At 41.7% G+C, this 26,690-nt stretch overlaps 1 protein-coding gene across 1 annotated transcript in view; it reads right to left on the bottom strand.

The window, feature by feature from the left end:
- The window catches only part of LOC125460508 (cadherin-related family member 3-like), a 61,103-nt gene that overhangs the window by 21,511 nt on the left and 12,902 nt on the right, over positions 1-26,690 (bottom strand). Inside the window, exons 6-12 of the mRNA XM_048548047.2 lie at positions 25,504-25,611; positions 19,992-20,188; positions 13,567-13,744; positions 9,523-9,685; positions 7,724-7,829; positions 4,841-4,939; positions 431-663 (exon numbers count right to left, since the gene is read on the bottom strand). Coding sequence (XP_048404004.2) covers positions 431-663; positions 4,841-4,939; positions 7,724-7,829; positions 9,523-9,685; positions 13,567-13,744; positions 19,992-20,188; positions 25,504-25,611 — 1,084 coding nt within the window. The remainder of the gene's footprint in view (positions 1-430; positions 664-4,840; positions 4,940-7,723; positions 7,830-9,522; positions 9,686-13,566; positions 13,745-19,991; positions 20,189-25,503; positions 25,612-26,690) is intronic.

Genomic DNA, 26,690 nt, shown 5'->3' with positions numbered 1-26,690 from the left:
TGTACAATGCACTCCTTCCAACAATTTCGAATGATTCTCCTTTGCAAACCTTATATAAATTCAACTAGGAAATCCAGGTTATAATGTTGAAGCCGTTCAAAAACATTATTACTCTGAAATCACAACAGATTCTATATGGACTGACAACCGATATAACCCTAAAATAGCCTGGTGACATTTCTGCCTTGTAAGATTATTTTGTATGCTCTTCTTAATATTATGTGATTGATGACCCGCAATTTGTCCTTTTGTTGCATTTACCCTACAGGCAAATTTAGAATCACCACGACATTGTGCTTAGAATAAATGTGATACTTATAGAATCTTGAGAAACAAATGTAGTACATAAACACTGCTAAGATACTGCTCCTAATTTTGAGTTGACATCTAACTTTTCTGTCCATTATTCATCGGAAATGTATTTTCTCACCCTGGTCACTGCAGTTTTCGGCTGATTAGGATCACTGTCAGTGGCTTCCACACCAAGGTTATATTGTTGGACAGACTCATAGTCTGATTGCGTTATCAGCTCTATGGTTCCTTCTTTTGGATCAATCCAGAATCGCTTTATAATTTGTGCGTCTCCAGAAATTATTTTGTAAGTCACTGCATTTAACGGAAAATCATCATCTGTGGCAATAACTCTCCCAATCTTGTGTTTTGCTGTTTAGGTAAGGTATTTAAAAAGAAACCATATTTCAGAGATACATGTTGACATCTGTAATGTGTAACAAATTAGAAGAGCTATAAATGGTGGAATCTTTTCACAAATATACATGCCTAGCATGAGGCTAGAGGAATTAATGTAAGACAAATGCACTGGCCCTGATTTTCCAGTTAATAAGAATGGTCAAATGGTCAGCATTTGCAATGATTGCACCAAGAAACTAAAAGTAATGCCTGGAACCCAAAAATGCAGAGTTAAACATGAAACTTCTGTAGTTTTGTTCAAAGATGAAAGGTCACAGAGATGAAACACTTCTCCTTCCACAGATATTGTGGACCTGCTGAACTCCCAGCCATGGAGGGTAAAGCAAAGAAGTTATTCAGAGTGTTGGAAGGTGGGAAGTGGTGTTTTACAAGGATGAGTACTGGAACCAGTTGTTCACAATTTATAGTAATGCTGAATAAAATACATCTTTCGTTGAAGCATTTTGTCTTCCGTCCATCAGGACGATTGCAAGAGCAGCAAAGTGAAAGGTATACTATTTTACACTTATGAAAAGAACGTGGTGATTGGTTGACAAGTGATTTCCAATTACTGGAGATAATGGAGAATGCACCAGTTTGATGACTGAGTTTAAATTTGTTTAAATTGCTCAAGGTAATGCCCTGAAGAAAGGTTATATTGCATGCAGAGACACGAGGATACATCTTATGATGCTTAGCTTAATTTATTTGCACTCACCAACTTTGCATTTACTTAAAGGTTCCTAGCCTCTATGACCTGTATTGGTCTTTAGCACAGAGAGAAAGGCAGGCAACTTGTCACAGTGTAAGCACTGGATGGTCCTGGGAGTGAGCATAACACTGTCCAGCAGTGTGCTATGTTAATGCGACACCGACAGTTATGTGCTGGGACCTTACATGGCAAACACACTAAACATGTTTTAAGCAAATGCCCATGCCTGAAAGTCAAAGGGAACCTGTCCTTCATAGGACCAAGAGGGGCTACAATACACTCAATCATTCCGACATTTGGTGATACCAGAGTACAGGTATCTGTGACCTTGCAGTACAGAAATTTGGCTGCAGTAAATCCTGCACGTCAAGAGGAACCAATCCAGGGAATACAGATACATCAGTTCAGGTGCAGAGGTGACATTAATCTAAGTAATCAGCCATGATCAGTCAGGGTTATCCTGCCAAATAAGTTTAAAGTTTGCTGTGAAAGTCAGTCCTAGAGTTTGGACAATAATGGTCAAAGGACTATCAGGGGGTGGGCCATTATTGTTCTGAAGAAAGAGGACAAGTAAAATCTAAGGATGGGGTCCATTGGACTGGGTAACTGAGGAAATGAATACAGTGAAAGGGGGCAATTCAAGGCAGAAGGGCAGAATATCATAGACCACGAACGAAATAGGAGCTCTGAAAGGGAATTGTTCCAGCTAACTAAGAGTCTGGCCTCTCCATGAAGAGACTTTAGGCCAAAAACAACATATAAATTCACAAAGCTAGGAGCTTTGAAGATAAAGCAGGGAAATTAACAAAGGGTCTTCACAGAAACAGAGGCTGACACATCACAGGGGTCACAAGGACAGGAAGACAAAAGGGAACAGAATGATGGGGAGAGCATTCTACATCTCAGGTGGGGCACACCAGTCATTCACAAAGATACAAAATTGTTTCCTTGCCATTTCAGACTGAAAGTCGACTATGCCATAATGGTACAAAATAACTGAACCATGTTCAAAGAGGGTGGAGTAAATCTCTTGGGATTTGAGGTGCAGAGGAGATCAATGATTATCACGGCAGTGATTGATTAGTATCAGCTATGTGCCTTCAATTTGCATTTCACCAGCTGGCCTTTCATTATCTCCAAGAATACACATGAAGAATTCTGGCCTCAAGAATTACGATCATTACAATGTGCTCACTAATTGCTATGTCTGTTAAGCAAATTTAATCAATCAGCCATACTAAAAAACACCAGCTGATCTTCTCATATCAGAAACACAGAAAACATAGAAACTAGAATTAGAAGTAAGCTGTTCAGCCTTTGAGCCTGTTTTGCCATTCATTTCATTCATGGCTGATCCTCTATCTCAAAGCTATATTCCCATTTTCTCCCCTTACCCCTTGATGCCTTTAAAATCTAAAAAAACTGATCGAGTTTTTTTCTTCAATACATTCAGTGATTTAGCCTCCTCAGCCTTCTGTGGTAGAGAATTCCTCAGGTTCATTGAGTGAAGAAAATTTTCCTCAATTCAGTTCTAAATGGCATATCTAGATCCTGAGCTGAAGTCACCAGCTTTATAATTTCCATGTGGGTAACTCTTGATGTTGAGCTTGTTGGTGCATTTGGTTAAATAGAAAGTTAAGCATTAATGAGGTGGGTTAAGATATTAAGGAGATGTTTAACAAGCTATAATCCACCTTAATTAGGAGCTCACTATTGCCTGGTGAGAAACTTTGTTGAAAGAAATGCATAAGAAGTGCAAAGCAACACTCACAACTCTCTCCGTGACTCCCTTGTTCGCTCCACACTGCCCTCCAACCCCACCACACCCAGCACCTTCCCCTGCAACCGCAGGAAATGCTACACTTGTCCCCACACCTCCTCCCTCACCCCCATCCCAGGCCCCAAGATGACTTTCCACATTAAGCAGAGGTTCACCTGCACATCTGCCAATGTGGTATACTGCATCCACTGTACCCGGTGCGGCTTCCTCTACATTGGGGAAACCAAGCGGAGGCTTGGGGACCGCTTTGCAGAACACCTCTGCTCAGTTCGCAACAAACAACTGCACCTCCCAGTCGCAAACCATTTCCACTCCCCGTCCCATTCTCTTGATGACATGTCCATCATGGGCCTCCTGCACTGCCACAATGATGCCACCCGAAGGTTGCAGGAACAGCAACTCATATTCCGCCTGGGAACCCTGCAGCCTAATGGTATCAATGTGGACTTCACCAGTTTCAAAATCTCCCCTTCCCCCACTGCATCCCTAAACCAGCCCAGTTCATCCCCTCCCCCCACTGCACCACACAACCAGCCCAGCTCTTCCCCCCCACCCACTGCATCTCAAAACCAGTCCAACCTGTCTCTGCCTCCCTAACCTGTTCTTCCTCTCACCCATCCCTTCCTCCCACCCCAAGCCGCACCCCCATCTACCTACTAACCTCATCCCACCTCCTTGACCTGTCCGTCTTCCCTGGACTGACCTATCCCCTCCCCACCTATACTCTCCTCTCCACCTATCTTCTTTTCTCTCCATCTTCGGTCCGCCTCCCCCTCTCTCCCTATTTATTCCAGTTCCCTCCCCCCATCCCCCTCTCTGATGAAGGGTCTAGGCCCGAAACGTCAGCTTTTGTGCTCCTGAGATGCTGCTTGGCCTGCTGTGTTCATCCAGCCTCACATTTTATTATCTCACTCACAACATGCAGGTGTGCCTTGACAGACTTCTCATCCCATTCTGCCACAGATCTCGCCGGAGTCCTTGTCACTTGAGTTCCTATAAGATTCCACCCTAGGAATTGTGCAGTGAATAACTCACCTCCTGACTCTCCAAAACCTATCTATAATCTACAAGGCACAAATCAGCAGTGAGATGTAATATTCTCCACTTGCCTGGAGGGATGCAACACTGAAAAAGGTTGACACCATCCAAAACAAAGCAACTTGCTTGATTTTCACCAGATCCACAAGTTTCCACATCCTCCACCACTGATGATCAGTATCAGCAGTGTCATGATGCATTGGAGAAATTCACGAAGGATCCTTTGTCAGCACCTGCAAAATCTGTAATCTCTACCATCTAGAAGGACAAGGGCAGCAGATAGTTGGGAACACCACCATTTCAAGCTCTCCTCAAATCCAATCACCATGCTGACTTGTAAATTTATTGCTGTTCCTACAGTGTTATTGGCATATTCTTGGAATTGATTTTCTTGGGCATTGTAGCAGAAAGACTGCTACAGTTCAAGAAGGCGGCTAACCATCACCACCTTTTCAAGGGTAACTAGGGTTTGGCAATAAGTGACAGTCCAACAGAGATGATCACAACTCCTGCGTTAATTTTTCAAAAGTATCTGCAAGCCTTGGCACACCAGGCATTACAAATCTCACTTGGTAAAATATTTGAACTAGAAAACGGGAAAATTCAGCCTAATGACTTACCAGCCGTTGTTTCAAGGACATCAAAGACATAAGGATCCTTCTCAAATATGGGACTAAAGTCATTCACAGGTGTAATTTCTACAATCACTGTAGCAGTTGCTGTTGGAAGCAATTAAAGAATGTTATTCCTTTGTTAACGTCATTTTATGGTCTTGCCTGTAAAGTGCAAAAACACAATATACAACTCTATACGTCAGTTTTCAGTGCATTTAATGTTGTACTTGGCTCAAAGATAGTTACTACTTGAGACAATAAATGACTGGTATTTTGAATCATTGAATGACAATGATTCCAATCTAAGCTCTAAATACATACAAGTTACTGTAACAATCACTTCCCAGGTTAGCGGTAAGCCCGTGACCTAAATATTACATTTTGGTCAGTACATTATCATGAAACTGCAAACATCAATAGCACAAAAGAAGTGAGGGACCTTTTCTGCCCCAAACACCAAATAGGAGAAATTCAAAATTTATTTCATAGCTTTACCAATTTTTATTGTGATGAATTTTAAGGGAAATGGTTGAAAACACAAATCATTTATTTCTACAACAAAATACACACTTCTCTCTAACACATTATACTTATCACTGACAGCCAAAATCTTCAAGGTTGAAGACCACAGCACAATAACCAAAGTAGTTCTTCGCAATTCTCATAATAAAGTGACTTGGTCTGCTTTGTCTATTTTGTTTACTAATCCGCAAGCATAGTGTTAAATAAAATCTGCAAAATTTAGCAGTAATGAGCCTGAATGTGCTATTAACAAGAGACATAATTGTATGGTATAAGGAATTGCTTGAAACTGCTCACTGTGATGACATTGTAGGAGGCTTGGCAAACAGCAGTTTAAAAAAATGACTGAAAGAGGCCAGCAATATGTTGATAGAATGGGCAGACTGGCTGTAGGTGCAATGTTATGCGGAGGAGTGTGGGAGGAAAATCAAGGAATGGTAGTTTATAATTAATGGAAAGAAGCTGAAGGGTGTGGATAAATGAAGTTCAAAGAGGCAATTCACTGACAGTGGGACTGCAGGTGTGTAAGCCATAAAAAGGTCAATAGTACTTGACTTTTAGAAATAGAGGAAGGAAGTAAAAGAACAGTAAGGTAATAATTAGCTTATAAAATAGTTCAGGCTGTAATAGCCAATCTTTTGTTGAAGTAGCTCTTTTCAAATGGTTTAGTAATCATGGATATGCCTTCCCCATCTACATGATAATACTATATAATTGAAGGAAGATTAGATGATGTTGATCAGGAAGATGGACAACTTTGAAATTGAGAATGGGAGGCTCCTTCAAGATGAAGGGAAAAACAGTCCGCAAATTATAGGGGAATGACAACCATTGACAGAATTTCACAGAGCTAGAAGATTCCTCTGACCTTTAAAAGATGAAGTTGATCCTCCAATGCTGAAATCCTCCCTTTGTTTCCAATATCTAATATTTTCCAGTGGGGGGAAAGAGAAGTGCATGATTCAGGTAAGCGGGCTATTTTGACTTAGTGTTAAGCTCCAACAGACCCTAGTTTGGCTGTTCTATGGGTCTTAACCCATATTATTTATACTCTTGATAGGCAAATAGAGTCTGTTTAAGAGTGACGATCTGAAGCTTTAAATTCTCCCACGCTTGAAACGTGAAAACATTAAGCTTAAACTGACAGCAACACTTAAAATAAACACTCTCTGTTGAACTGTCCTGTTTTGAGAGGACACTGGTGTAAGTTAGGAAGGAATTACTAGCAGGCAATACGGTTTCAATAGAGGTGTTTGTTGACATTTCCCCAAGGGCCTTTATTTGGTAATTATGAATACGTGGCTGAGTTTTAAATTCTACAGTTATTCCACTGGGAGACTGAGTTCATTGTTTAAATGCTAATTTGTAGAGACTATTAAAAGAGTAGAGATAATGGGAACTGCAGATGCTGGAGAATCCGAGATAACAAAGTGCAGGGCTAGATGAACACAGCAGGCTAAGCAGCATCTTAGGAGCACAAAAGCTGACGTTTCAGGCCTAGACCCTTCATCAGAAAAGAGGGAAGGGGAGAGGGTTCTGGGAGAGAGAGGGAGGCGGATCAAAAGTGGACAGAGGAGTAGATAGGTGGAGACGAGACAGACAAGTTAAAGAGACGGGGTTGGAGTCAGTAGATGTCAAGGGGGCGGAATGAGGTTAGTAGGAAGGAAATGGGGGTGCAGCTTGAGGTGAGAGGAGGGGATAAGTGAGAGGAAGAACAGGTTAGGGAGGTGGGGACGAGCTGGGCTGGTTTTGGGACGCAGTGGAGGGGGGAGGGGAGATTTTGAAGCAAGCTGTCTTTGATGTGTCGACTGAAGAGAAGTTTGTTTTCATGAGAAATTAACCACTTGAGATTTCAATGCTTTGAGTTTGAATTTGTTACGAATGATTCTATGTCGGAGAGGTAACGATACCTAAAATATTCAGGATAAAGACCTAGAGAAACAAGGCAGGCCTTCTAACAAGCATACCTTGGCATTTGCCCATACCATAGCCCTAAAGAATCTACTTTCAAGGCCAATTCCTGCAGTTCAATGCTCTGACACCACAATCACCATGATCACTTGAAGCTATTAAAGTTTTAGCTGTTTTTAATATGGCCATTGAACAGAAGTTTGTTTATAAAAGATTAACCACTTGATACTTTAACATTTTGAACGGGTTGCTTGAAACTCTATCCACCCACTTCCTCAGAGAGCCCTTTAAACTGAGGTAGGGATGCTTTGTTGGGAACATTCCTGGCTCAAGCTATAAGCCTTAGTAGCAAATGTCTGACCCCCATGTTGTCCTCTAGTAACAAGTTTAGTTTAAAAATTGGCAACTGGTATTAATTCATAATGTCAACAGTATACAAGGACATGTTTCACTTACCAGTGTGTGTGGAAATAGTTGAATCAGACACTGCTATTGTCATTTGATATGTATACCCCACAGCAGCAATGGCTGCATCTTCATAATCCAGGTCTTTGGTTCCCACCTAAGAACCAAACAAAACTTGTCAGATAGCAGTAATACATGTGCAATTATAACAAGCAATAAAACACTTATTTTGTGATTTTTTTTCATTTCTTGTTTATTCTGTTTTATGTTCTGAGTGTGTATGTATGCAATGAAAGCCCCTAAAGAAAATGTCATTAGGAGAAAAAGTTAAAAGATGGAGAATCCTGAGAGGACTGTACCATCGCTTGAAGAAGAATGTATGCAGTGATTGTAACGTGGTCAGCCAGGATCTCATAGAATATAATTTCCCTGACTGGGGGCTATTAATCTGGTCCAATCAGGGAGCCGCAGCGGACAGATAAGATTAGGAGTGTTTGAGGTTCTGGTCGTTCTCGGAGCAGGCTCTGAGGGAGGCAAATCAATGTCAAGCCTCTCAATGAGTAAATAAAGGGTGACTTGGTGATGGAATATTGGCCTCTTTGGAGTTACTTCAGATGGCATTTTGATTTAAAAAGTTCTGAATTAAAACATTAACCTGAAGTGCTGATGAACACCAGAGAGGGAGAGACTCTGTCTCAAAGCTAAGGATGTGGCTAGCAAAAAACCCAGACTGACTGAACTTCACTGTTGGGAACTCAGAGCAATATCCTGCAACTACAAGAGATTGGGCTGAAAGCCCTTATCAAGCGGAGGTTAAATTAATTTTAGAAGACTAAATTAATTTTAAAAATCTTCCTTCCCTGCAGGAAACAGAAGGGTAATTTTTTTAAAGTGTTATTTTATATATCTTTGGAGCTTTATGTTATACGGATGGGCATTTTTTTGTACTCTCGGCTAGCACAGGAAATACTGAACCCAATGGCTTAAGCCTGGCTTGGAATCCTAGGGTAGACCATGGGTGATCTCAGACATCTCCCTATCAAGCAATCTCACCAACCCTACCCAAAATGCTACTGGATTAGGGGAATATGCGGTGTGTGAGCTGAAGTATCTCCCTTCACTAACACTTCTATCTCAAATCAGACTCTAAACGTAAATTGTGAGTCCATCATTTGCCACGACTACACATAAATCCTGCCTTTCTCCACTTGCAAAGTCAGATTCTTACTGTACAGCATACCAGCAAGAGTTCTTTGATAACAATGAGTATTAATGCAGATGTACTTGATGAAGAATAAGAGATGCAATTTTCTTTAGTAATTTTTAAGCTTTTGGCCCTCACCATACAAACCCATAGCATGATGGAAAAAAATCTGCAAGTATAATATTCATAGTGCGCAGTTGTATTATTTAAACCATATCAAAGATGAATAAATGTCTTTTATGCATTCTGAGATGAATCAAGTATCCAACCAAGAGACGAGGAAAGAGCAAAATATGAATGTACAGAGTGCTAAAAGATATGACAGTAAAACTGTAGGGTACAAAGCTGTGTATCCATTAGAATCATGTTAGAATCAATCATATTCCAACTGAAATCACAGATACATATGACTGCACTGCCACTCAGTCTAGGTGTCCTGCCTATAAGATGAAGAGCACATTAAAGGGTTTTCTCCTCTGGAATTCCAAGCACTGTTCATCTAATTTTTTAGGTGGCCATTACCATTGATTTCACTTTCATCAATTGATGTAATTTTTATACAATTACATGCTATTTAAAAAAAAATACTCACTCCAGTAATATATAAGAAACTACAGCTACTGTACACTCAATCAAAAACCCCCACCTGTATAACATTATTTGCACCAGTCTTTTGCTTAAATATCATTCCAGGCCCAAGGGGTCCACTTTCAGGAACATACGTTAGTGTATCACGTGGGGTATCGGAGTCCTTACAGTTTAAAGTTGCAACTACTGTATCATGAAGAAGTAGTTCAGGATGTGTAGTTCTAAAAGCAAATTAGTTAAAAGTAGTTATTAGGTAAAGTTCAAATAGTGGTTCACCCTGAACAATACAGAAGTCCAAAATATGTACAAGTTCAAATTAGCTAATATTTTCCATAATATATAGCAACAACTTGTTGAATTCACAACTATTTGTCAAGATTGCGTTCTGTTTCAGAACATTGTGAGGGAAAATTTGGATAAGGCCTGAAAATGAGTAGCTGTGGAGGTCACTATACATGGCTAATGGAAACCTCTCTGTTCCAATACAGGCAGAAAGCAAATTTTGTGCTCCCTTGCCTATTTATGTGCTTGCAGCCTGCAGACAGCACCAAGTATCCTGCCAAAAGTTTGCAGTTCTGAATAGGAGAATTGCGAGTTAGGCTAATTCATGCTACTTAAAACAAGTCTGCATCTCTTAAAGGGGTGCATTTTGGCTGGAGTCCATGCTGAATTTCATTACAGAAGTGAACTGAATCTGGGAAAGCTACAGGAATGGCACTACATGACTGAATGAAAATTCAAGCTTCTTGGATGCAGCCCCGGAGGTCATGGTGCAGAAGTGGACAGAAAAAGAGAAGATCACTAAAAGCAGGGAGGTAGGAAATAATTAAGACAAATAGTTGGGAGGCAATAACACCAGGCAGATGTTCAGATTAGCATTAGCAGTGTAACTCCAGTGCAATGCCAAAAGATGTGCAACGATTTCACACGAGTATCAAGGTCAGCAAATATATCTTCAAATGCCATATTCCACCAAGTATACCAATAATCTCAGACACTGCTTTATATATCATATCACTGTAAAGCACATACCAACACCACCTATCAATTGCAATTCATACCTAAGACCCATAGTTTTATGTCCCCTTCATATGCCTAGCACAGCTTGGAGTTTCATGTCCACAGTTCACAATGTATAAATACCAGCTACTCAACGGACAGCCATGTAACCCAAATATATTGCTCTATATTTACTGCCAGAATTCCCTCTTGCAGGGCACTACAAAAGGTAATAATAGCTAGTTGGCAGGGGACACGAGGTTGTCACCGGATATGAATTGTCTGTTGCTACGCCAGGAGAAAGATAGCGCGGATGCCAGCAAAGGAATGGTGCAAATGAGTTACACTGTAGAAGACTCAGGTGAGGATATGAACGGGGTGACATTCAGAAATGGGCATGCACAATGAAAAGCTCAGTTCTATGAAAGGTCTACCAGAAAACCTGCTCTCACTGCCAATGAGGAATTTAGCACTAACTTGATGTAAGGTTTCATACTGTGTTTGGAGTCTGTTCTTTCTAGTGTAGAACTGATGTTCAACTGTGTGGAGATAACAAAGTGTGGAGCTGGCTGAACACAGCAGGTCAAGCAGCATCTTAGGAGCACAAAAGCTGAAGTTTTGGACCAAGACCCTTCATCAGAAAAAGGGAGAGAGGGTTCTGAAATAAATAGGGAGAAAGGGGGAGGCGGATTAAAGATGGATAGAGGAGAAGATCGGTGGAGAGGAGACAGACAAGTCGAAGAGGCTGGGATGGAGCCAGTAAAGCTGAGTGTAGGTGGGGGGGGTAAGGAGGGGATAGGTCAGTCCAGGGAGGATGGACAGGTCAAAGAGGCAGGATGAGGGTAGTAGGTAGGAAAAGAGGGTGTGGCTTGAGGTGAGAGGAGGGGATAGGTGAGAGGAAAAACAGGTTAGGGAGGTGGGGACGAGCTGGGCTGGTTTTGGGATGCAGTGGGGAGAGGGGAGATTTTGAAGCTTGTGAAATCCACATTGATACCATTGGGCTGCAGGGTTCCCAAACGGAATATGAGCTGCAGTTCCTGCAACCTTCAGGTGGCATCATTGTGGCACTGCAGGAGGCCCAGGATGAACATGTCATCTAGGGAATGGGAGGGGGAGTTGAAATGGTTCGTGACTGGGAGGTGCAGGTGTTTATTGCGAACCGAGCAAAGGTGTTCTGCAAAGCGGTCCCCAAACCTCAATTGGCTGCCCCAATTGTATCCGGTGTGGCTTCCTCTACATCGGGGAAACCAAACAGAGGCTTGGGGGCCGCTTTGCAGAACACCTACACTTGGTTCACAATAAACAACTGCACCTCCCAGTCGCGAACCATTTCAACTCCCCCTCCCATTCCCTAGACGACATGTTCATCCTGGGCCTCCTGCAGTGCCACAATGATGCCACCTGAAGGTTGCAGGAACAGCAACTCATATTCCGTTTGGGAACCCTATAGCCCAATGGTATCAATGTGGATTTCATAAACTTCAAAATCTGCCCTGCCCCCAATGCATCCCAAAACCAGCCCAGCTCATCACCACCTCCCTAACCTGTTCTTCCTCTCACCTATCCCCTCCTCTCACCTCAAGCCACACCCTCTTTTCCTACCTACTATCCTCATCCTGCCCCCTTGACCTGTCCACCCTCCCCGGACTGACCTATCGCCTCCCTACCTCCCCACCTACACTCGCCTTTACTGGCTCCATCCCCACCCCTTCAACCTGTCTGTCTTCTCTCCACCTATCTTTTCCTCGACCCATCTTCGACCCACCTTTCCCTCTCTCCCTGTTTATTTCAGAACCCTCTCCCCCTCCCCTTTTTCTGATGAAGGGTCTCAGCTCGAAACGTCAGCTTTTGTATTCCTAAGATGCTGCTTGGCCTGCTGTGTTCATCCAGCTTCGCACTTTGTTATCTCAGATTCTCCAGCATCTGCAGTTCGAATTATCTCCAACTACATGGGAATATTTGTGGGCCCAACAATGCTGCAGCATCAGATGGCTTTCTAACTCCTTGTTGTAACATAAACAAAAGCCAGCCTTTAAAAACTATTATAGGCCTGTTCCAGAAGATTTGGCCAGATGAGTCAGTAATGCTGCATTGAAGTCATTGGAACCCATTGAAGTCTCTCCCTCAGCACTCCATCACATAGTTTCTGTTTCCACATTTGTGTTGGCAGTGGCATTTTTGTTACCCATCCTTTGCAAGTACCTGTCCAGACATGAGTTAAAATTGAAACCTTCGTGATGATTACCAATATTTTTGCTCCATAATTATCGGCTGTCACCCACACCAACTCCATCAAAAACAGTGGGATCTACATACTTCGGGTAAGCTGAGCTCTAACCAGGCAACATCCAACTAACACCCAATGTGAGACCCAATCTATCATGTCACATCACCATAAAACATCAGAATATCACATCCAAAGTAGTAGCAGGAATAGGGTGCATGCTGCTGCTAGTCTGTTACGCCATTTAATAAAATTATGCATGATCTTCCTCCTCAATTTCACTTTTTCATTCAATCGTAAAATCATTTTGAATCCAAACGTCTCTTGGCCTGTCAATGTGTATTGGTAGCAATGAAAATAATCTTACACCACTTTACCTCACACAGTGGAAAAAGTAGTGAGACAGAAAAAAAATACTTTATTGTGTCATTTTAAACAGTCGCTACAAGCATTGGAGGCTGCAATCCCTGAATCTTAGAATGATAATATCTTTATATGGAAAGCGTTATTACAAAATCAGTAAAAAGGTACTTATACTGCATCAAAATGATGATGTGCTAGATGGGCTATCTTGATTCAGAAACATCTCACATATTTTTGTGCGTCTTATAAAGTATTTACACCAAGGTAGCGGGAAAATAAAGTTTTCACAAGAAGGTTAATGAAATTAAGTCAACTTTATAATGTGTGGAAGGGGAAAAAAATCAGCCCTTGTGCCTTTTAATTAAGTAACAAATCCATCATTTTGTGAAGCTTTAAAACAGTAAAAAACAATGTGGGTGTGAAAATATTGTATGATTTATTTGAACAATGAGAATAGAATGTGGAAGTTATTGCTTACCCATGCTGGTCTATTAGGTACTCGTATAAACGACTCACCTGTAAACAGATGGTTTACAAAATGGAGCATTATCATTAATTGGAAGAACGGTGGTTCTGACAGGAATATCTGCACACTTCCCATTCTTGTCACAAGCTTTAACAGTGAATGTTTGAACTGGTTGAAATCCACGTAAGTCCCTATCCATTTGGGAGAAAACCATAACATTTCCAGTATCTGAAAATTAAGCAAAGTTGAATCCTTGGTTTCTTTTGACAGTTACGACAAGTGTAATCAGTGAGACACCAACTCCTCCTGGATTACCACCAGGCGAGAAAAAGACAGTGTAAACAAGTTCTTTGTCCAGTCAAAACGCAACCACCTGTGATGGGATTGACACCACTGACTCTATTTACATTCCAAGTTTTGTTACTTGCTAATTGGAAGTTGTCATTTTCAAAGTTGCTACTGACTACCACAGAATTCCCATTGGGTCTGATTCAACCTACTCCCCACCCCTGCCAAGCACATCCCACCAAGACCCAACTCCCACCTTATCTCCATAATACCATAATTACCATGGCTAATCCACCCAGCTTTCATATCTCTGGACATTATGCAGTAATTTAGCATGGCCAATCCACCTAACCTGCACATCTTCGGGCTGTGGGAGGAAACTAGAGCACAAAATGGAAATCCACATAGATACTGAGTGAACATGTAATCTCCATACAGACAGTTGTCCAAGACTGGAACTGAACCCACGTCTCTGGTGCTGTGAGACTGCAGTGCTAATCACTGTCCCACACATGGCTACTGTAATCTTTCTTTTGCTATTTGTCATCCTTCAAAACCAGTGTTTCTATTTAAGGTCATGCTAAATAAATAATTCCCCTGGAGCATTATTAATTTTTCACATTGTATGTTACAATTGAAAGCGTAAAGTAAAATAAAACAATACTGTGGATGCAGGATATACATCTGTCTGTAACACGCTCACTATTTCACAGGGTACCAATGGAAAAGGAACAAAAACCTGTGATAATAAACCTCCTTCTGATCCAGACATTAGTTTGTGGTAGGCCAAAAGAGGTGTGGAATAAACCTTCTACATACAGAAGTCTCCTCATCAAATGCTAATACTTCAAAACAAGAGCTCCCTTAAGTTCTGACAGCAAAATGCCAAATCAACACAACATTGATAAAATCATCCAGTGTTTTGGGGATGAACAATATTCAAAACAAATATCTTACTGTTGGCAAATTCCTTGTGCAATCTAGTCAATTTCAGATTTGGTTACCAACAGTACACCCAGAGCTACCAAGACAACTCAGATCCTTGACTAAATTCAAACCCAAAAGCTGCCAGACAGAAATGTACTGACACAGCAAGAACTGCAGATGCTGCAGTCAGAGATAACAAAGTGTGGAGCTGGAGGAGTACAACAGGTCAGGCAGCATCAGAGGAACAGTAAAGCTGATGTTTTGGGTCAGGTCAGAAAAAGGGTCCCGACCTGAAGCATCAGCTTTCTTGTTCCTCTAATGCTGCCTCACCTGCTGTGTTCCTCCAGTTCCACACTTTTTTATCTCTGGAAATGTACTGATGTAGTTCCATTCCAGGCTTAGGACCTCAATGAATACTTAAGTGGTGAAATTTGTATGTAGCTTGGTGTTATGTTAATATATGACCTGTGCGATTTTTTTTAGTTTTAATATATTTTTTAATTCAGCGTTACCTTATTTAATGTATTATCCACATTGATTCTCTATTTTGTTGCTGTATTAATGTCATATGTTTACATGTTTTTAATCTGATCACCTGGTTCACGTATGAACTCTTTAACGTAAATCACCTGCAATTTGGGCAAATACAGTTGCTCTTTGCTTGACTTTTGAAGGCTGGTTGTAGCAACTATTTTGATGGTCCAAATAAATATGAAAATCCAAACAGCTGCAAAAATACCTGCATTTTTTTTTCAGAAATATCCTTATCACAATTCCTGCACATAATATTGCATTAGAAGGCAATAGCATGGTGATCGGCTAGCAAAGCCCAAGTTGAAGAATGAGAGGTAATCTCACTGAAACTGGCAAAATCACTTAAAGAAAAATATAATAGATGAAGGTAAGGGGTTTCCCCTAGCTCAGGAGGCTAAAATCAGGCGCACAATTTTCAGGGGTTACCATTTAGTCCCAAGATGAGGTGACGTTGCTTTACTCGGAGCAGGGGAGCTCTCTACCCCAGATGACTGTGGAAGCTCAGTCTTTGAGTATATTTAAGGTTGAGGTTGATAAGTTTGTGAATATCAAAGGCATAAAGTGTTATGGGGATACTGTGTGTAAAAGACATTGAAGTGTTTGATCGACTGTCATCATAATCAATGGCAGAGCAGGTTTGATAGGCTAAATGGCTTACTGCTGTTCCTGTGTTACCATTGATATTGAGCTTCCTATCTTGACAATACTTGGCATGAAAGTCAGAGCTTACCACCTGTACCAAAGACACTCCACGGATGACCACAGGCACATTCCATGGTGACCAGCCACATGCACTCCACATATGCTGACATCTTGCACGTACCCACCTCTAACAGCCTTCAAGGCAGATTTCTGATCCACATACAGTACCTTCTGCACTTCAAAGCTTCACTTTGGGCTACATCAATAACTAACAGTAGAACAGTGCTGCAAGGACATAGTGGTTCAGTGGTTTGCATTGCTGCTTCACAGTGCCAGGGACCCAGGTTTGATTCCAGCTACAGGCAGCTGTTTGTGTGGAGTTGTCATGTTCTCCCTGTGCCTGTGTGGGTACCCTCTTGGTGTTCCAATTTCCTCCCACAGTTCAAAGATGTGCACGTTAGGTGGATTAGCTGTGGGAAATGCAGGGTTACAGGGACAGGGTAGGAGTGTAGCTCTGGGCGGGATGACCTGTGGAAGGCTGGTATGGATTTAATGGGCTGAATGGCCTACTTCCACACTGTAGGATTCTATTCTATGAGCCTATGATACTGTGCAATCAGGGGTATGCAACTAACTCACCTACATTTGATACACAACCCCTGTCTTCCACCTTTTCCAAAACTTTCAATTCCCAGGTCCCCAGCACTTCATCTTCACCATGGACATACAGTCCCTGTAGACCTGTTTCCCCCATGAGGATGGCCTAAAAGCCTTCTGCTTCTTCCTCTCCTATATGCCCATTCAGTCCCCCTCCATCAACACTTTTATTCGCTTGGCAGAACCGGTTCTCATCCTCAACAATTTTTCCTTTGAATCCCCCCCACTTCTCACAATCCAAAGAGGTGGCAATGGGGACCCACACAGACCCGAGCTATGCCTGTCTCTTTGTGGGATTCAACAACTTAGTGGGATTCAACGATGAGACTTGTACCATTCCTCACCTCTTTCTTCACTGTATTCAAGACTGTATCGGTGCTGCCTTGTGCTCCCGTGAGTAAGTCGAACAGTTCAACAACTGTGCCAACAGCTTCCACCTCACCCTCAAATTTACGTGGACCATTTCTGATACCTCCCTCCCTTTCCTGGCCTCTCCCTCTCCATCTCTGGTAACTGACTCACCACTGACATCCACTTCAAACCCACTGACTCCCATAATTACCTTGACTACATCTCCTCTCACCCAGCACCTTGCAAAAATTCCATCCCATACTCACAATTCCACTGCCTCTGCCATATCTGCTCCGAGGATAAGGCGTTTCACTCTAGGACTGCCCAGATATCCTCCTACTTTAGTAGCCGTAGTTTCCCCTCCTCTGTTATTAAGGATTCCCTCAATTGCATCTCCCCCATTTCCCATGTTTCTGTCCTCAAACCCTCTCTCCCCAAGAAGAATAATGATAGAGTCCCCTTAGTCCTCACATACCACCCCACCAACTTCCGTATACAACTCATCATCCTCTGACATTTCCAGCATTTACAATCAGACCCCACTACCAAAAAGATATTTCCCTCCCCAAACCCCATCTGCTTCTCCCAGGGACAATTCACTCTATGCCTTCCTCATCGGCTCCACATTTCCCACCAACCCCTCCACCAGATCTGGTATCTTTCCCTGCAACACCTGCCCCTCTACATCCGCTCTCACCTCTGTTCAAGGCCCCAAACAATCCTTCCAAATCTAGCAGAGATTCATCCGCACTTTATCTAACCTCATCTACTGTATCTATTGCTCCCCATGTGGTCTCCTCTATATAGAGAAGACCAAATGCAGACACCAGGACCAGTTTGTGGGAGCATCTGTACACTGCACACACCAACCAATCCAACTTTTTGATTGCTATCCACTTTAACTACCCCTCCCACTCCCCTGGTGGCATGTCCATCCTTGGCCTCCTCCAGTGTCAGAGTGAGGCCAAATGTAAAGTGGAGAAACAACACTTGATATTTCACCTTGGGAGCTTATAACCCAATGGCCTGAATATTGACATCAGCTTCAAAACCTCTCCTCCTGCAATCTGTTCATCTTCCTACTCATCTATCTGCTTCACCCTTCCCGTGAACCAATTACAATAACCCCCTAGCTGCATCTACCTATCTCACCTCCCCTCCCCTCAACTCTCCCTCCCATTTATTTCTGGGCTCCCCTCCCCCTTCCCAGTTCTGATTAAGGGGTTTGTCTTGAAATGTTGACTCCCCTGCTCCTCAGATGCTGTCTGACCTGCTGTGCTTTTCCAACGTCACATTCTTAACTCATGGATTGGACCAAGCAGTATCTCTGGGCTACTCATTCATATCATTGTCCTCACTCGCTCTGGCCTATCTGGATTCTCACAGCATCCTGTAGTGTCCTTGAGTTTATTAAAAATTGTCTTTTTAAAAAGTTTGTTGTCTGTTTCCATGCATTTGTAACAGTATGAAGAGAGGATAAATCAAGACTGTGATGTTGTGTATTTTAGGCAGATGACTGACAGAACTCCTGAGAAAACAGGTCACGCATCCATTCATCAAGTAGACAAAGGGTTGTACTTAATCAAGAAAATGGAGATCACACCTAATGAATCAGAGCCCCACATGACCTCCTTTGAGGAAGGCCCACTGAATTAAGCAGCGAATGGGCATTTGAGTGGCCAGCAGCAGTATGTCCCTAGCATTATGTTCACTTGAGGCATCAATCCCATCTCCATAGTGCTGCCAACACTGTGCGTAGGGAGAGACCCTGCATTGTTATGGGATTTAGGTCACAGGTGAGTGAGGGCAAAATGTGGGTGTGGATGTAATAGAGAGGGGAGAAAGGTTGGCAGCAAGAATAACAGGCTGGTTCTTAATGGCTTGCTCATTCGATATGCCACAAAATTGAATTAGACACTGTGCCTTACAATGTGTCTTACAATGAGGGAGCCAGGGAATGTACAAGCAAATAGGCACAGATCAGAAGCTAGGATTTCTAAGATAGTGACTCACCACCTGACTCCCCAAAGCCTGTCCACCATCTATAAGTCAGGAGTGTGATAGAATACCTTCCACTTACCTGGATGGGTGCAGCTCCAATATTACTCACGAAGCTCAACAACATCTCAAATAAGGTAACCCATTGGATTGGCAACCGAACCAACACTTTAATCTTTCACTTTCTCCATACCCCAGCATTACGCACAAGATGCACTGCAGCAGCTTGCCAAAGCCCTTTCGACAGCACCTTTGCACCACACAATCTCTTCTACCTCGAAGGACTAGGGGAGCAGATGCATGGGAACACTACCAGCTGCAGGTTTTCCTGCAAGCCACACACTATACTGGCTTGGAAATATCATACCTTTTCTTCACTGTCACTGATTCTTACAACTCCCTTCATAGCAGCACCATGGGTGTTACTACACCTCAACGGCTGCAATAGTTCAAGAATTCTTTCATCACCACCTTCTTCAAGGGCAATTCAGGATGGGCAATAAATGTTAGTCTAACCAGCCAGGCCCATATCTCAAAAAAATAAATCAACAGGGCTTGCCTTTTCGGATTCCTGCTTGGTGGCTATCACATCCACAGCTGACATACCAGCAGCAATAAAATAAGGCTATGAAAGGAACATTTGTTGATTACTTAAGGCCTCAATTAATAGATGGGCAGTATGGCCACAATTCGTCCTGTTCAGTTCCTGAGGGGACAGAGGCAGGATAGTCCTCACCCAGCGTCCTCCAGCCTAGATAAATGATTCCCCACTTCCAAACACATCTTAGAGGAGGGTATTGATTTCACCAGCATGTGTGACCATCCCCACAATTTCCGCTGGGTGACATTCAAGGAGAGAATCAGGAGTAAAGAAGGTTAATCAACTTAAAGTTTAAACGTCATTATTGGAATTAATGTACCAGCAAAATAAAACTTTCAATTACAAATGCATGTTTTATTTAAAAAGTTAATTAGCACAGATTGTACTTGTTATCCTAAGAATGCTAGCAATATTTTTAGACCACAGACCCAAATTCTGAATGGCAAGCATCAATGTATAAAGTATTGATAAACTTACTTTTATCAATGGCAAAATAATTGTGCGCAGGTTCAAGTTGGTAAGTGATATCACCCATATCATCTTCATCTGTAGCTACACAAGTTGCAATAACTGTTCCAACTGCAAGCTCTTCATCTAAGCTTATAATTGCTGTCTGCCCTGAGTTGGATGTTTCTCCCACATCAGTTTCTTTGCCATCAGTTCTATCTTTGAAGCTACATAAAATAAAGTTAGTTAGACTGAAACAAAGGAAAGTACCGCTCATTTTAAAACACTATATTATATAAGGATATATATAAATTCTTCACCACTTTGCAACATACTCCATGGTAAAGTTACATGATAATATAGGTCCTTTAGATGATATACTGGGTGTACTATTTTAAAAGATAAAATAGTATACGTGAAAATTAAATGGGAATTTCTGCTTGCAATGCATTTTCAAAACCAAATAATAAACTGACCAGTTATACAATTGCTCTTTGCAGTTTGTCTATTTGAAATTAACCATAGAAGGTAAAGATAAAGTCACCATAGCCCTAACAGACCATATAGCTTCTCTTCCATTAGGGTGAGATGACTGGTGATGGCTTAACCTGAGGAACACCACACCTCAGGTGAGGAAGGGGTTAGGAAGAAAATCCGTTCACAGTAATCCAGCTGGTGTGGGAATGGAACTGCATTCTGCATCGCAAAACAGCTTGCCTGCAACTGACTTAACTGAGGCAGGAAACTTTATTGGCAATTTAATTTTTCAGCCTCCAGCAGCAGACTGCGGCCACCTTTGGCCTCTATTTGCATCCTGCCTCTTGGCTTCCTCCATTTTCAAAAAGAAAGTGGGCAGATTGCAAATGGCAGGCTTAGGAAAATTGGGCAGTCAATGGTGACTCACAACAATTTCAGTTTATGTGAAGATAAAGTTTAGAACAGTGTTCAGCAAGAGGGAAGGAGGGTTCAGGTCAAACAGGAACTTCTCTGCTTGCCAACATCATCTTACCCTCAAAAAAGGAAGTGAAAACTTACTGCCAAAGGCCTCTTTACTTGTGAACCCTATTGTGAAGGAATTCGCCTGGAAGCAATAATGACAGGGCCCATCTGTACACTTGATGAAAGATTCTGCCAGATTAGGATCACTGGCTCAGCAACTGGTCCGGAAAAGTCACTAAGAATCCAAAATCTCAGGAATCTGATAGTGTAAGTCATTTAAATTGACTTTTAACTAATTACCCAGCCTGTTTCTGCCAAGTGGGTATTATTAAAATTCATACTAAGGTAGCTCTAGAGATGAGAAGAAAGTGAGGGATAAGTCAAGCAAGTAATTTGTAGTGAACCTGAAGAGGCAGAAATATTATCCCTATGCCGCGTCCATACAGTTTAACCGTGCCAATCATCATGCTGCACAGTATCCCATCAAAGCCAGGGTGGTGGCGACCATCGATGACCCCCATCCCACTGTCACATTTGTTCTCTAATGCACTATTGTCTCCCACTCTTATATGTTGACCTGCCCCCCTTTTGCAATTATTGTTCCCTCTGCATGCAATCTCCAATCCTCACATTTGACTTGCTCAACTTCTCTCTGCAGCAGTGGCTGATGCTAAATTCCCATCTTGACTTTCATTAAGCAGACCCCCAGGACTTACTATAGGCTACACCCTTGAGTGACCTGCATGGAGCGCCCCACTTGTGGAGTACCTGGGTTTTAATTGATATCGTGTGGTTTAAACTGATTTATAACAAATCTCCAGACTGGTGCACTGGACCTGCAGAACTGGCTGTGTCCTACTCCCTGGAGCATAGTGACATAGGCCTCCTGATGCTAACTGATCCAAGTGGCTGATTGACTGTATCCAAGCCCCTGGCCTGAGATCAGACATTGCCCTTGGCTGTGCTAGCAGCCCTTGACGAAGGCTATCCTGCTTGACATGACTGAGGATTACTCCCTTTAGACTTTGAAACATGGGCACATGGTGATTCGCATTCAGTGTGTTTATTGTGTAATTACCAACATGCCACAGTCAAATTCACAGATGATACTGAAATATGTGGCAAAGTAAGTTGCAATGAAGGAATAGACATTTACAAATGGATATAGATAAGTTAGGTGAGTGGGCCAGAATTTGGCAGATGAAGTTTGATAGGATAAGTGTGAGGATAACCATTGTGGTTGGAATAATAAAAAGGCAATCATCATTTAAGTGAAAATAAACTTCAAAGTGTACAGGGTACTGGTCAGACTGTATCTGGAATTCTGCATACAGTTTTGGTCACCTCACTTGAGGAAGCATGAATTTGTATTGTGGCTGTTCAAAGAAGGTTCACATGATTAATTCCAAAAATGAAACACTTGTTTTATGATAGGCGTTTAGACTGTCTGGCATTCAGAAGAGCGACAGAAGATCTAATTGAGATAAAGAAAATATTAAAGGGAATTGACAAAGTAGACATAGAGTGGTTGATTCCCATTGAGTGGCAATCTAAAATGAGAGGTCATAATTTTTGGCCAAAGGGTGGATAATTTAAAACAGAGATGAGGAGAAATTACTTCTCTCAATGAGTTGAGAATCTGTGGAATTCACTAGCCCAGGTTGCAGTGGATTCCAGGACACTGAATAAATTTAAGGAAGAGAGACAGATTTTTAATTAGTTATGGGTTAAAAGACTATGGGGGGGCAGACAGGCAAGTGGAATTGTGATCAAGATGATATCAACCATTATCACATTAAATGGTGGAGTACGCTCAAGGGGTTCAATTGCCTGATGGTGATCCTAGTTCCTATGTTCTAATGTAGCCATCAGCAGATGTTAGAAGCATGAATTTTATGTAGAACTGTGCCATAAAGCAACATGTCTACCTATTTGACTGATCACTGCTGACAACTATAACAATTTTCCTGGCTTTGAGGCTGCACTCAATAGCTTGGCAAGATAGGAGTGCTGTGAGCCTTTAAAGTCGGCTGGAGGGTAACACATGCAAAAAGCGTAAAGGCAAGGCAGAGTTACTGCAAACATCCCAGTGGGCACAAAGTGAGTGGACCATGAAGAAAGCAAGCAAGGAGCCCTGATATACATCCTGATCGAATCCACGAGGTGAGTGGTTGTTCCTAAGTGCAAAGTCTCCTGGCAGTCACATTATAATAAAAGGGCTGTGCCCTCCAACATGCAGCACTGAAGTAGAAAGCTGTGTTGTAAGTGGGTCAGGGATGTGCCATGATGAAGTGGTGAGGCTGGTGCATATCTAATGCCAACTGCAATTGTGGGGGCTGTTGCAGGTGTTCACAGTCCATGGAGCATGCCTTGAGATATTTGGAACTGCTGTTCTAGATGGAAGCCCAGAGAAGCAAGCAGCGAGCTGCAGCTACCAGGTACTCATGTGGATTTTTCATGTCAGGGAATTGTCACTGTCTGCTTTCTATTCAGTGTGTGTGAGAATAGAGAAGTTTATAATAGGGGTGAGATTAGGAACTAATGGCATGCAAATGTGTTGTTTTTTGCTGCTCACTTGTGGGATTCTTATCTCACAATTCATATTTTGATTGCGGAATTGTGTTTTTTCCTCAATGTTGAAAATATCATCTTTCCAATCTGACCATATATTCCCAACTGATTCATCATTGCTTACATCATTCTAGGAAAATTCTGCTCTGCGATGTTTTAACAAATTTATTATTTGTGTTCCTTGTCTGCAATCCAGTGAGGAAATTGACTAAGGAGAACATAGTGGGGCAGTAATCACCAGAATCTTCTTCAGCACCACAACCCTCTGAGGTAAAAACAGAAATTGCTGGAGAAACTCTGCAGGTCAGGCTGTATCTATGAAGAGAAAACAGGGTTAATATTTCAGGTCCCGTAATCCTTGTTCAGAACTGATTGCAGCTAGGAAAAGATTGGCATATATCTTGAAGATAGGGTGGGGGAGAGGGCAGAAGTCAATGATAGGTGGAAACTGAGCCCAGAGAGGGAGAGAAAACAATAGTTGGGCAAAGAAATGAGTAATGGTCAGCCTTGCTTCTTATGCATGCACAATCATAATCGCTCCAACATTGACTGTAATGGCCAGGAACTCCAGTCCTATATCTTTGCAGCTCTTTATCTCTCTGTCTTTTCTATGATGCTCCTTAAAATATACCTCATGAACTGTTCCAGTGGTTAGCACTTCTGCCTCCCAGCATTCGGAACCCTGGTTCAATTCTAGCCTTAAGCAACTGCCTGTGTGGAATTTGCACATTCTCCTCATGTCCATGTGGATTTCCTCTGGTTAGTTGGATTGGTCATGTTAACTGGACCATTGTTTCCAGGGGTGTGCAGGTGAAGTAGATTAGCCATAGGAAATGCAGGATTACAACAATAGAGTAGGGGGATGGGTCTGGATGGGTTTCTGGAGGGTTAGTGTGGACTCATTGGGCTGAGTGGCCTGCTTCCACACTGTAGAAATTATATGATATGAGCCAAGAATTTGGTTGGATGCTCTAATATTGTCTAATATGCCTTAGTATTAAATCACTCTTTCCAGTCCTGTGAAGTACCTTGGAATATTTTATTACATAAAAGGTATTATATAAATAATAGTTGCTGTTGAGACCTCTACAATTCATCAGCTCCAGTATAAATTTAATGTAAAACTTAAAAACATTTGGTGCTAAAGAGAACTTGAAATTTTATTCCCTGACACAGAGAAGCAGACCAGCATCAAAAACCAAACATGCTAAACACCTTCTGGTTTGACGAGATAAACAAATTGAACACAGCGTGACTGTTGAGTGGACCAGAAGCCAGTTCTCTTAGCCAGCAAAGGAAGATCATTCAAAGTTTATGAGAAATGAGTTTAGAATAATAAGCATAAGCTGCAAGACAAAGCCACCCAACAACTCAATGTTAACTATTATTGGAATGTTACAAAAAGTACTTATAATAGTGTATGATTATAAAAAATGGGATTTATTCTGGCCATGTATTCAGCAGGTTCTTCTGAGATTATGTGATACGGACATCATCAAGCTGGCATGGGTTAAACTTCATCTTAACTCTAACCAGAGCTGTAATATGTTTGTGAAATCTGGATGCAAAAAAGTTGGAGAATTTTCAATGCTCAGCATGGACATGCTTCATTTTAACCAGAACAAAAGAAAAAACTCATCCTCCAACTTACAATGTAACTAAACAGACAATTTTCTAATTTGAGACATCATCAAAATAATAAACAGTTGAGATTTCAACATTGAAAACTCATGGAAATTCCCAAAATGTTTGAACTCAGTCATTCTTAACCAAACATGCTTCTTATTCCAACTGAGGAGATAATGGGGCCAATTTTGCCACAGCAGTCCTGCCACCAGCCAGCCTCACCAGTCAACTTGAAAATTTAGGTGCAAACTGCACAGTGCATTCACATTATTAATTTCAATGGTAGGCAGCACACACTTCAACTTCTGAAACATGCTATTGTTCAATAATTTTGCTTGCCAATAGGCCAGTCTTGTAAAATATACCACAATATACAATGTAGTTCACAAAATAATTAGACACTTACGTGCAGGATAGTACTGGACTATGGTCATTGACGTTGGTGATGAACACTTTCACAACTCCAGTGACGAACAAACCATTTGTGTCCTCCACCTTCACTGACAATGAATAGCTTCAAATGATAATGATTTGCATTAGTTATACAATAATGCTGTTAATATCAAAGTAGAGCAATTGGCATTTCAGAATAGTGATTAATGTCTATTGCTACTTGTAATGTTCACTAGGGATCTGAACTGAGACCTCAGTTTTATACCACTTATCTCAATGATGTGGACAAAAGAATAAAGTTGTGCATCCCAGTTTACACAGATATTTGATATGCTGAGCAGATGGGAGCAAGAATTTCGGAGCAAAAATGCATAGACATGCTGAGTGATTGGGAAATGCTATATTGGTTAGGAATCAATGTTAAGAATTGTAATGTAACTTTTACTCCAAGAATTACAACAATAGTTTCTTAATGGTGGTAGATTAGGAATTGTAAAGGAGCAAACAGATTTGGACATCCCAACAGAAAATCCCAAAAAATAGCTCATACTGTGAAAGTCATCAAAAAGTGTAACAAATCTGTCTTTTCAAATAGTAATTGAATGGGGATCTGATGAGGGTGCATCAAGAAAATCAAAGTTCTGAAGGTCATCTCAGAATACTGGTGCCTCCAGGACAAAATGTGCTAGCAGGGAGCAGGGAACGGGAAACCCTCTCGCAATCAGTTACCAAGATGATAAACTCCTTAAGGAGATTGTTGGTGAGTCTATTCAAGAGACACCCGAGTTCATATTTTCTTTTGCCAAACCCCAACAATCTAGTGCACAACTGTCAGGCTCATTACAGGGTCAAAGAAGGTTTATAAAGTCATAGAATCATACAGTCATACAGCATGGAAACAACCCCTTTGGTCAATCTCGTGCATGCTGACCAAGTTTCCCAACCTAAACTAGTCCCAACTTGCCTGTGTTTGGCCCATAATCACTAAAGCTTTCCTATGCATGTACCTGTCCAAATGATTTTTAAATGTTTTAACCTTACCTGCATCTACCACTTCCTCTGCAAGTTCAGTCCACATACAAACCATCCTCTATGTAAAAAGATTGCTCCTCAGGTCCCTTTAACATGTTTCTCCTTTCACGCTAAAAATATACCCTCTAGTTTTGAGCTCTCCTATGCTTTAGAAAATACCCTTGCTAT

This window comes from Stegostoma tigrinum, chromosome 11 (assembly GCF_030684315.1).
Source record: "Stegostoma tigrinum isolate sSteTig4 chromosome 11, sSteTig4.hap1, whole genome shotgun sequence".
NCBI lineage: Eukaryota > Metazoa > Chordata > Chondrichthyes > Orectolobiformes > Stegostomatidae > Stegostoma > Stegostoma tigrinum.
The sequence above is the reverse complement of the archived record's forward strand: the minus strand, read 5'-3'. Positions and strand labels throughout refer to the sequence as shown.